The sequence below is a fragment of the Haliotis cracherodii genome, unplaced genomic scaffold, assembly GCF_022045235.1.
Source record: "Haliotis cracherodii isolate W230 unplaced genomic scaffold, xgHalCrac1.p SCAF_6, whole genome shotgun sequence".
Lineage (NCBI taxonomy): Eukaryota > Metazoa > Mollusca > Gastropoda > Lepetellida > Haliotidae > Haliotis > Haliotis cracherodii.
Genome location: NW_027266319.1, coordinates 2022005 through 2035060, shown reverse-complemented (window position 1 = coordinate 2035060; position 13056 = coordinate 2022005). Strand labels below are relative to the sequence as shown.

General features: G+C 40.5%; 1 protein-coding gene across 1 annotated transcript; it reads left to right on the top strand.

Annotated features, from left to right (window-relative positions):
* The first annotated feature begins 5645 nt into the window (after positions 1-5645).
* On the top strand, positions 5646-8510 carry LOC139445416 (tripartite motif-containing protein 3-like). The gene is made up of 3 exons (XM_071226557.1): positions 5646-5804; positions 6462-7625; positions 8041-8510. The coding sequence occupies exons 1-3, from the start codon at positions 5765-5767 to the stop codon at positions 8508-8510; spliced, it is 1674 nt and encodes a 557-aa protein (XP_071082658.1). The 5' UTR covers positions 5646-5764.
* Positions 8511-13056: the final 4546 nt, after the last annotated feature.

Here is a 13056-nt window from a genome sequence, read left to right as displayed (position 1 = left end):
TATTGTGCTATCCCGTTCCGTACGTACTACGCCACGAGGCAACTCAAAGTGAAACAAGGTGGGTTTTGTTCCATGCAGTTCCAAGTTAATTCGCCTGCTCTTGTGAAAATGGACATTTTAACCACACTGACAAGAAAATGTCAACTTGCAACATGAATATTTAGATGTTGTCCTAAAACGAATTCAATTCTATGAAACAGACAAATGATGAATCAGCTCTTCAGTAAAACACAAACTTAAATTTTCCTTGATAATGGTACCTGTGAAAGGTATGAGTCAAGAAGTCCATTTGTGACATCATCAACTACAAATGTTCATCTTGATTGCCACACTGTTAGTGTTACCATTGTCGGCTCCTTCTAGTTACGTCCAGGCCAATCACTAGACCTTCACTGTAATTGGCTTCTCTCCTGTAAACATCATTGGCGTCGTCATTATGTTGTTATTTGTGTACATTTATCCCACCTTGTGTAAACGTATTGTCATGTATATATTTTAACTCCATGTAGTTACTCAGCATTCACCTGATGAAGTGACAAGAAGTAGCTCTGAAACGTCGTCACAAAGAATAATGTTATCCATAAAAAGTATCCTGTGTTCTTCTTTCAACTTCAAACAACTTCAAAACTTCCCCGATGTCCTGGACTCCTTTAGTGCTGCACTTATTGAAGTAGCCACATGGCAGATTGGATATGTACATAGGCCTCAAGTATGTAATGCCACTTTGACCAAAACCTGCACTGTTTCTTGTACAGTAAACTACGGTTATAACGAACCCAAAGGGACCACCAGTTTTAGTTCGTTATAACAGTAGTTCGTTATTAGCATATATACAGCATATATACAGCAACTGTACGGGACCCAAAAAAACAGTTCGTTATATCCGCCGGTTCGCTATAAGCGTGTTCGTTATAAACGTAGTTAACTGTATGTAGATTTTGTACCAACTAACACTGGCAGTATCATGGGTCAACCAATCTTCGGTACCAAGTTTAAAAATGCAAAATGTCTAACCAAAGTTAGATTTAAACACTAGCCCACACATGGCTAATACATATGAACATCTAACCAATGACCAGAAAGCCGTTTCCCTTTGGTTTCAACTAAGTCCCCATGTATATATTTCTGTATACGACCCCCAGTGTATTGTTCAAGTCTCAATGTACCATGTGACCGGATGTGGACAGAGTGACTCGTGCAACATACATCTGTCATTCACAGAAAAACGTTCTGTACATCATTGTTTACACCCAAGGAAACTCTCGTCAAGTCACTTGTAAAACATTGCTTCAGAAACACTGAATTATCCTAGCTGGTTTGAAGAACAAAGCAGTGCAATATCTTCAGCTTCTGAATCCTGCATTGTCTCTACACACCTACCTCAGCACTAAGAGGCTACGTACACGTGACGTCACAGATATATAAAAACATTTCAGGAGAAAATGTATACCCGTATATCGTACTTGGTCCGAATTAATAACAGTTATATTTTCACTCTGTGAACTAAGTGGGGTACATGGAATGTTTAAGTCTGACTTGGGTGTTGGTATATTGTGGCAAAAATAGGGTGTTGCCCTTTCTTTAGCTGTAATACAGAAAACACAACACGGACATGCTCATATGCAAAATGATGGCATTATCAGTTGTACAACTACAATTTGGCTGAGGATGATGATATGATGATATAACAAAACATCCAACAAATAATGTGTGTTTTGAGTTTGCTGTTTAACGCCGCACTGATAATTTTCCAGCTATATGAGGGTGGTTTGTAATTAATCGAGTCTGGACCAGACAGTCCTGTGATTGACATCATGAACATCTATCTACTCAACTGGGATAAGGCGTCATGCGGACCTTGTTACTGTAACACGTGTGTGTAACTAGTGTGTGATAAGCAACATAACGACTTGTCTTATGACATTTTTATTGGAGTTGTAAATCATATTTTACAGGAAAGGGGCGTGAGTGACGTATTGACAGGTCATACTTTCAGAAAGGGAGGAGCTAGTTGGGTGTTTGAAATAGGGTTTACCGGGTGGCAGATCCAAGATGTTAGATTCAGGAGGAGTAATGTATATCGTTGTTATATTCAAATGTGTAGCACACGCAAGCTATTGGCAATGGAAGCATGTGGAGCTTCTCTGCCGAAGGATACGATTCCTGTTAATATTCGGTGTATGGTACCTTTTATAGATGGACTTCTTTCCTATGGTATGTTATAATATCACTATGGGTATGTTATCATATTCCAATGGGTATGAAAGAGACGACTAAGGGGATCGGGTGGTCAGGCTCGCTGATTTGATTCGTTGTCGTTGAATAAGCCCTGGGATGTTGAGAGATTTCAATATTTGTTCGTGAAACTTCTTCCCGCAGTACATTAACACGCGCTTTGGTCTTACACAGTGTGTGATACAGTTGTGTGTTTATTAAACCGATGATCTCTTCAACGGGTGATCTGGCAAGTAATAAAGATCAGTACGCACTCCTGAGGTCAACCTTTGCGAGGAAACTGCCTGGGTGATCAACTTTTAGTGTCCCTCAAGTCCGCAAGACATCATCTGCAACACAGAAATCAACTTAGCCAGAGCTCCTGCACATTCTTCCACTGAACTGTACACAATCAGTCTCTATGTGGGCTATAAACCCTCACGTTATACCACACTTTCGTTAGGCAACACACTGCCGAACTGAAGGTTTGAAATATCTTAGGGCTCTTTGCTGCAGCAAAAGGTAGCTTTTTATGCTACAAGTAAAGGCAGTACAGCACAACACTGATCATGGTTACTTTTGTGCAGTCGTATTGATCCGAACCACCCTTGAAATCAACCTTTGCGAGGAAACTACCTTGGTGATCCACTTTTTACCGTCCCTTAAGTCCAAGTATGAGCACTCACACTTTACCATGTAATAATTCATATCTTTTCCCGTGGAAACTCTCATCGTGGATAAGTCTTATCTTGCTGTCAGTCTTCGGGATAGCAACAAACACACTAGCAACTCTAGGTTTAGATGTGGCAATCCCATAATTCCCTAACATTCATTCTTCCTTTATCTGCAGTTCTGTTTGCTTCCGGTTTAAACATGCCGACCTATGATTCTTAGTTTCTCTGTACTCCTGTCATAGGCCAGTATATCTCCCCATACGTATTTCTATACAAGGCGACTGACATCTAGGATGTCATTCAGACAGTCCAGTATTCCAGATATATCCACTCCTTTGTCAGTAATCATCTTTCAAGACGCCTATACTGGCGTATGTCCACATCTCTAATGTGAAGTTATCACCGTCCCCTTTTGAACTACCAAGGTCAAGATTATACCATTCCGGAATCCCGGGAGGCTACTGGGTACAAATCATCATCAATCGCACTCTTCCTCAACGCATCCATGACATCTTAGAGTCCTTTTCATATCCCGCGGCCATATTACTTGTAAAACGGTTATTGTTTGTTTGTTGTTTAACGCCGCACTCAGCAATATTCCAGCTGGATGACGGCGGTCTGTAAGTAAGCGTCACACATTATACCCATGTTGGGAATCGAACCCGGGTCTTTGGCGTGACGAGCGAACGCTTTTACCACCAGACTACCCCGCCGCCCTAAAACGGAAAGACCCGCTGAGGGTCATGAGCGGCAACCAAGCTCAGTATGCAATATTATGGTCTAAGTGGGACAACTCCTCCCTGTGTTACAATACATTCTCTCTAAAACTACACCTTGTATCAGTTCACGTTTGATTGAAATAATAGAAGAGATTGCACACATTATTTCAGATAAATGCCTAATGGTCAAACTGAGAAAGAATCTCTTGCATCCTGGAGTGTTGGCTTGATTGTACAGATCTGAAGAGAGTCGTACAAAGTTGCTTCTGATGTGATACAAGGACATACCTGCACAAACCAGATCACGTGAGGGGTGTAGTTATTTCAGAAACCAGAAAGAGGGGCGACTTCAGAGAAGAGAGCTCCACGTTGTAGTAGAGGTATGTCACATATTTAGACGCCATTGCACATACACACGTATAGATTTTACATTATGTGACAGTACATGGTTGTGTACCTGTGTTTTAATGTATCCACGTGAGGGCAGAGGTTTGACTTTAACACAGAAAGTAGACTTGACATTGACATATCCAGCAAGTGTCCACCATGATTACATCCATATAGTTCTGTAGGATGTCAGTCAGCAGCTGAATCGTCATCGCTGGTGAAAGGCTACACACTCAAGATTACTGTTATCAAAATCAATTAACACGGAGCTGGGCAGACAGATTATCGTCTGCCTTTATAATACAAGCAGTTACAAGTTATAACGAAAGTGGAAATGAGCTTAAACGTCCATCCATATTGTTCTGTACGATGTCAGTTAGCCACTGAATCGTCATTGCTGATGAAAGGCAACACACACAAAATCAATCAACACGGAGCTGGGCAGACAGATTTTCGACTGCTTTTATCTGCGGTCATAGTACAAGTAGTTACCGGTTATAACGAAAGTAGAAATTAGCTGAAACGTCTGCTGGTGTCCACCCACCTACCCCGCACATTAGCATACTCGGGTCATTTGATTTGCTGACTAAGTGAAGATTGCGTTTTATGTACATTTACATGCGTGCTGGAAACACCACATGAACGATAAGTAAGTTTTTCAGGGCGGGGGTAGGTGTTGTGACGATGAACACGATTTGATCAGAGTTATGTCCCTTTAAGCATCATCGACTTGCATGTACGTTTAATATCAGTTATGTGACAGTACATGCCTGTATGATTTTGTCTGTTGTATGTGTGTGTGTGATGTGTGTGTATTTGAGTGTGCGTGGGTGCATGCGTGTGCGTGTGTGTGAACAATCCGTATCCGGTCATGAGGCAATGAAGACTTTAAGTTTTTACTCACCCATGAAGTAAACGTTTGTTGCCTGACGTTGCACAGCAGAAGCGAACACCCAGTGTCGACACTGATTTCCAGGTATCTATTCACATAATTTTCACCTCTGTTTTTCCTTAGATGGAATGCGTTTCGGCAGATACTGATTATTCTTTGGCGTTGTTGATTTTTATAAAATCTTAATGTAGTACTTCACAGAGGAGAGTTAGTATCCCAAAACACGCCAATATTTGACGACGACGAAAACTGGTTTTGAATGATTTGTTTCGCCGTGTTGCTTGCAATCGCGATTATCGAAAGAGAAACGCGTTTCAAAATATTTTTATCTTCCTTTTATATGAATTCGTGAGAATTCCCTCAACATTGCGTGTGCGCGTGACACAGGTGATAAATGAATGAGACTCACGCGAGATGCGTGAGAGTTGACAGGTATGTGTTTGAAAAAACATGGCATACATTCCACCCAGTCTCTCCACTTCATGGTATGTACATATTTATTACTTGTGGTATTGTGTGGTATTTGAGGTTTATGGCGACTTACGTAAAACATAATTAACAAGAGTCATAATGTTCCACAGATATACATGCACTGGGCGCCGTATTGTCAGTAAACTCCTGTCTCACTGTCTTGTAATGATGTCACGTCTTGGGACGTTGGGGATCATGTCATCTGTACAGAGGTGTTCACAGACCCAGCCACACTTCAGTGTCATCATACATTCTGCAAGTCCTGTCTGCTGAAATACATCAACACACAGCCGGAAGCCGTACAAGCCAAGTCCATACCATGTCCCTCCTGTAGACAACAGACGAATGTGACCAACCCTGACAGTCCAGTAGAGGAGTGGGTCAGTCAGCTGAAACCAAGCCACGTCATGCAGGGGCTGATGGACGACTTTGGACACGGGACGAAGGGTAATCAGCGTATAATACTACTGCCTGACTAATATACCTTTTTCAAAGGTTTGTAAACAACAACAAACGTGTGCATAGATGAGCATTTACTCATAGAATGGCTTATTATGACTTCATGTTAATCGATTTTGATGAAGGATAAATATTTCTTTTCTTGCAAAGGCAAATAAATTACTTTCCGTTTGTGACAAAGAGCTTCCGGTGAACCTAAATACCTATTACCATAATTTTATGAAATCACCATGAATTTCATGTCCTACCCCTACCACGTCGTAATTCATTTTTGTCATATTATTGTCAGTTATTAATACAATTTGTATGACAATCTGTATGACATTGTTACAAAGCATGTTAAATGAAAACGTTTATGTTCAGTTCAGTCTTTCATCTAAAAAGACGCTGTAACGCCCGCAGTTTCTAATATGCATCTGTTATTGTATATCTAGTCAGCAATCTTGATGATTGACTAGGGAGTGCGACATTGTGAGACAGTATCATTGTTTCATTACAACCTGTGTCATATGATATGTTCACCTCCAGAAAGGGCGTGGCCGTTTTTGACAAAACTAATGTGTTATATGTTATTATTTCTTTAGATGGTGTGCGATTCTTATCATGTTTTTTGACAGATGAAATTAAGCACGCTTGTTTTTGTAGGTTTTGAGGAACACTTGTGCAGCGTTTGTACAAAACAAGGAAAGACAACTCCAGCCACTTCTTGGTGCTCTGTCTGCGATGTTGTGCACTGTGAAGGATGTCTCCAGATGCACAACATGATGCCATTGTTGTGTGACCATGAAGTGGTTCACTTGTCTGATCACACCAAAATAATGGTCAAGCGTCGCTTCATGTGTCAAGTCCACAGAGATGAAAAGGTGAAGTTGTTCTGTAAGGACTGCAAGCAGGCAATATGCACGATATGTTGCAGTATAAAACACAGGGCATGTAAGGATGTTGATACAATAGAGAGTATGACCCCTCTTGTGAAGGGACAACTGACAAACAAAATAGAGCAGCTCAGAATCAACATGGCGGCTACGAATAATAACATAACCCAGAGAAAATCTACAATTCAAGATGTGAAGAGTAATTCACAAACCCTCAAAGATCAAGTCATGAAGACACGCGATACAGTGATGCGTGCTATTATAAGAAAAGAGAAGCAACTCCTTGGTGACATCGACAAAGCTACTGATAAACAATTACATGAGTTACAAGCAGATATACAATCCCAGGAGATCGAGCTACAGATGTACCAGCAGCAGTATGAGTTCACAGCCAATGCTGTGACGTCCAACTGTGAGATGGACATGTATGCCGTCTATGATTCGGTGGGTTTGACGTCTCCAGACAACAGAGACACGGACAACAGACCAGCAGCAGGAAGGGTTGTATTGACACACGACCTGGACAAGCTGAGTAAAGCAGTTGATGAGCTGCAGCTGGGGGAGGTTGAAGTCGTCCATGATGTGAGTGATCCCGAGTCTTCCCCTGTTCTACATCACACCATTGACTGCAATGAAGATGGGGACGGGGAGGATCCTTTGGTGCGTGACGTCACTGTGTTGACTGTTGATGGCATCAAAGTGATGGTATTTGCAGATTACAAAAACAAGAGACTCAAAACATATTACACATCAAACTTCAAATCCTTTCATAATCAGCTTCTGCTTTCTTATGGTCCTTGGCAAATAGCTAAGTTAAGTGAGAGTCAGATAGCTGTCAGTGTTCCAGGCAGGCAGGAAATAGTTACAGTGAATGTTACCCCTGGTCCTGTATTACTGTCAACTATCAAAACAAGCAAGCAGTACTACGCTCTAGGTTCTACTACACTAAATCAGAACTGGCCTTCAGTACAGATCAAGAGACATATGCAGGCTGTGATTGGATGATATTGTGTAAGATTTTTATGTCTTTTAAATGCACATCCATCCAGTAAATATTTTTCAATATTTGGTGCTGACTTTTTGAACAAGATGACTTGTGCTTTATGTAAGCACAGATATTTTCAAGCAGGTGATATTTGGTGCGGAACTGGGGTTGGTGTGTTCAGCTTCCTGTACTCGGAAAAGGACCTGGGTAACCTAGCCAAAATTTGTGTTTTTATTGCAGCTTTAAGGCCAGACTGTGCACATATGTAAATGTAATTGCTGTTGAATGCCTAGTTATTTTTAAAAAAGCTATAACGTTACTATAGATGTCTATGGGAAAACATTTGGTTGTGTGTAACCTCTAGCCTCTCTGAGTCCTTCACAGCTGGCGGCAGGTACAGGGGGACAGTCTCACTCTGTGGACATACTGGACATGACAGGGAGGATACTGAGGTCTATCAACACGGGGCTGGTAGAGGAACCAGACAACATCCATGTCACCAGGAAGAACAACTTGATAGTCAGTGAAGGAGGCGTAAAATCCCTTATGTGTGTGACCAGTGAAGGGGACGCTGTTTTCACCTACACTCCCACAGGAGTCAGAGCTCTGACATGTCCTCTAGGTATCACAACAACCAGCACAGGAGATATCCTGCTTGTAGACTATGACTCCCACAAGGTGATTCAGCTGACACAATCGGGGCAGTTTGTCAGAGATGTCCTCACACAACAAGATGGTCTGGAATATCCTCGTGGTGTATGTCTTGATGGTGATGGTCTGCTGTATGTTACGTCTGCCAGATATGTAAAAGTATTCAAATTCTGCCAGCGCTGAATTTTAAAATAGAGTAATTTATCTCCGTACACAGTTGAAGATATACAAAATTGACAACAGACAAGAAGTCCAGATCGGCTCTTGTAAACGTAATTCACCATGTCAGTGATTAAACAGAGGACGATCTTTCACGTGTAGAAATCTGATCTGATTTGTAAAGGACATTTGTTAAAGGAACGCATAGTGACATGGTTCGCCCCGATTATGTCTCTAGGTTTGTCAGCACCATACCCGTGCTCCTTGGTTTTATTAATAAGGGGATACCGTCTGAGACCTGCATCACTTCGGGCTTTCCTCCCACATTAAGCTGACACGCCGTGATATAACTCGAATACTGTTCAAAGCAGCGTAAAACCCAACTCACTCACTCACAGTGACAGAACTAAATGAGAAACCTGTTCACGTAGTTAGGTATGGTTCAAGCCTTTAGATTATCAGTTATTTGTACTGATGTATAGTATTTCTGATTGATTGAAGTAACAGTAAATATCCCTATAACATTAAACAACTCTATCTGGATACAAAAAAGGATGTAATAAATGTTTTGACGTTTGAAAAGCGTACATTAAATTTGTATTTTGAGGTATAGTTTAAATGAGGAAGATGTGTTTTTGTGATCAGACGGAGATTTGAACTCTGACAACAAGTCTACACACATCCTTATGTTGCATTTCAAACGTTCACTAGTTCATTAATATGGGTTACATGTCCTTTAAAAATCTCTATGCGTTTTCAATGTGTGTAATTTCTGGTCACAGACCTGACACATGGAACGTATTGGCCACTGCAAGCTGACCGCTAGTTACCAGCATGCCAATAGTTCCATAGTTCCATAGTCTGCTAATCACAGACCGTGACACATGGAACGTATTGGCCACTGCAAGCTGACCGCTAGTTAACAGCATGCCAATAGTTCCCTAGTCTGCTAATCACAGACCGTGACACATGGAACGTATTGGCCACTGCAAGCTGACCGCTAGTATCCAGCATGTCAATAGCCCGTCGGCGATCCGCGTGTTGCAGACGCCGTATCGCGCGTTCGTACACAAACAATGAATGAAGTAAATCACAATTGTATGATAAGCAGAATCATTGAGATTGGCAGAAATAATGGTCCACGGAGATTAATCGGCCTTCCTTGAAAGTGTCAAAATCAAGAATGACACCCAACGCAGGTATGGGTGCCTCTGAGTGAAGCATGTGCAAACTATAGAATGTGTTTTGGTGTAAATTGTGCAGACATAAACGATCTTCTTTGAGTGGCATTTAGAAGTTGGAATGGTAACTAAGACAAAATTGTTATGGATGAGCAACTTCTTTATTACAATTGGGCAACGTTTCGGTGTAGATTCTATCATTTGCTTGATAACGGTGTTAGAATCTACACCGAAACGTCGCCTAATTGTAATAAAGAAGTTGCTCATCCATAACAATTTTGTCTTATATAAACGTTCTTGTATAGGACGTTTGTCGTCAGCGCTAATCTTTGTTCAAATACTTGGTATTAACATTTATGTTTCATGATCCCCTATGTTTAAGAGCGTGTATACTGTGTAGAATTCGTGGGGTAAACTAGTGGTTAAAGCGTTCGCTCGTCACGTCGAAGACCCGGGTTCGCTTTTCCATACTCTTCCATAGACTTAAGATAGTCCCAGCGCTAAGATAGCTTTGTGCAAGCGGGCCCAGGTGTCCCCCGCTGTATTATTCCTGGAATGTTGTTAAAAGCAGCGTAAAACAATACTCATTCACTGGAGTGACAGCTTACCATTTGTATCAGAATGTTTTCAACGGGGTAAACGTCCATGACGAGAATTGATTTGTTTTTCATCCTCAACTCCATAGAAACAAAATCGAGAAACTCCACATCGGAATGTTGCAGGGCGCATCTTTAACTTCTTGGGAGAATAGTTCTAACATTATGTTCAGCTCCGTATTGTTATTTAAAGGCACAGTGACTCCACATCGGAATGTTGCAAGAGCGCTTCTTTAACTCTTTGGGAGAATAGTTTCTAACATTATGTTCAGCCCGGTATTGTTATTTAAAGGCACAGTAACTCCACATCGGAATGTTGCAAGAGCGCATCTTTAACTTCTTGGGAGAATAGTTCTAACATTATGTTCAGCTCCGTATTGTTATTTAAAGGCTACTAATGTGCAGATGACCTTACAAGGAATATTTACACGCCCTGACGCCCACACAAATACTGCCAGATCAGTAATAAAGTTCATCTACTTTGTTAGATACTTCGTCAACATCTAGTCTGAGAATAACCTGTCCTTCTCTGTTGACTTCTGTTCTTAGTTCACCTCTGCCTTGATTAAATAAAGTTCTTTTCTCAAAGATCGTATGCCTTTTGATTATCTGTCTTCAGATTCCTTAATCTGATGTATAATTGCTGATTCCAATCCTGCGAAGCCCCCACTAGTATGTCTCGGGTTCGAATCTATGACACCGGCAACCAATAGCAGTGAAACAAACGGATGTCTCCTAACTTCGTGGATACTGTCCAGTTTGTGGTATGTTAACAAGGTTGCTCTGCCCTGTACATCCGTACATATCTCACCTTTGAAACACGTTGGCGACACAGAATCCAGTGTAGACATCGCTTGTTCCATAGATGATGCAGTGATCGATCCCGTTGTCCATGTTGTGATATGAACAGTTGTACACAACACAATCCTGTACGCCATCGTTGTGTTCCCCGTTAAGGCGGACACAGAGGTGTAGGTGAAATCTTTCCACTTGCCTGTGAACTAGGGTGCACAAACGTGCCGATCAGAGCTCTCCATACTTCAACACTTTCCCCATAGTGCTGGGTGTTCTTCTTGATGTACAGTCAAGTCTCGTTAATCCGACATCGTTGGTTGCACATGATTGTGTCGGATTAACGAGTATGTCGGATTAACGAAATTAAGTGATTTGTGATCGAAAATCGGACGTCTTCACGAATGATAATAACCGTGTGTACCTTGTAATAAAATCATTAAACGAATATATATCTATACCACAAAGTTGATTTTTTATCAAAGTCATTTCCTCTCTGTATTGTACTCTCAAACATCAATGATAACTAGTTTATCTGTACCAGGGTTATTTATATTTAAAGTCCGCCGTTAATGCCGGGCTAAAGAAAGTACACACACTTGTGAGGGAGGCTACAAATAAAACAAACAAGGAACGGTTATTCATTGATGATGTATTTGATACGATAATCAAAGGCAATATCACACGCATCATATCAATGAGTATCTCACAGGTGACGTGCACACGACGTCTCAGGGAACACGGGGCTCACAATTTCAAATCCATTTATCAAGTGTATACTTTCTTTTCCCATCGCCCATCGTCCATAGTCCATAACTTAATGGATTTAACACAACTTATAGTCTCAAAGACAAAATCATCGGACACGAGTTGTGAATTAACACAATTTGTTCAAGTTTATCCTAAGGGACGCAACTCTTGTCCTATCGTTACGGGTTGTACCACGACAGATTGTATTCCGTATGATATGAATACGATATATATGTAGCAGGACTGGGTCCGATGCCCACAGACCACAGACACTACGGTGTTCTTCAATGGCCAATATTTATTTGCAGGAATGCGAATGTGATTTTAATGAAAAAACCACCCTGAAACAATCAGGTATACAATAGAGCACATATAAAACAATACACATATCATAAACACAGATATATACATACAATTCATATGCATACTAGTATTATTGGTGAGATACAGTACATAGTATTGTTGTTAATGCACTGGGTAAAATATATTTATGTACATGTTAATTAGAAACGAATTCTGTCTTGATATATGATCAAATACTTACTCTAGATAATGACCTGTAAACGACAACATGTAAACGACATGTAAATGACAACATGTAAATGACATGTAAACGACATGTAAACCTACCAGGTGTGTGGGCCTGGGTTGATATCACACCTGGGGACGATGCCGCGCTAAGTTTCTGCACAGTAGTGCAAAACTATCTGCAGAGGAAATAATAATATATACAGTACATGCAGACGTGCCAATAAGAACAAATACTTTCTATCACATATACATGTAGCTGAACATGAAAGAGTAATATTATAAAATGACTCATGCATTCATTCATTTATGTTTACCTTCATTCATTCATTTATGCTTACTTTCATTCATTCATATATTCATACCATGCATGCTTGCTTAGCCTTACCTCTTTTATCATAAGTAACCTCTATCATTTCTAAAACTACTAATCTTACTTTTTAGTTTAATGCTTGTACATGTTTTAATGATTGTAGGATCCTTATTTGGTTGTTAAACTGAAATGATAATCTACATTCCGTGTATTCCTGTCTAAACACACATATATCCAAATACAAACAATATCTACAATATTGCAAATACAATTCAATGAATAAAATCCTCAATTCAATAATACAATATACTAACCTTGGAATTTGATCTAAGGTTCCCCAAAAAACGATCCTTGTGAAAAAACATGTGAATATATATATATATATATCTTTATCCGTGGAGAGGCATATG

What these genes read in the sequence shown, in the direction of transcription:
- LOC139445416 (XM_071226557.1), top strand. Translation starts at nt 5,765, where the DNA reads ATGCAGGGGCTGATGGACGACTTTGGACACGGGACGAAGG. An exon ending in CTTTGGACACGGGACGAAGG is followed by an intron (nt 5,805 to 6,461) that starts GTAATCAGCGTA and finishes TTGTTTTTGTAG; the next exon opens with GTTTTGAGGAACACTTGTGC. An exon ending in CAAGCAGTACTACGCTCTAG is followed by an intron (nt 7,626 to 8,040) that starts GTTCTACTACAC and finishes TGTAACCTCTAG; the next exon opens with CCTCTCTGAGTCCTTCACAG.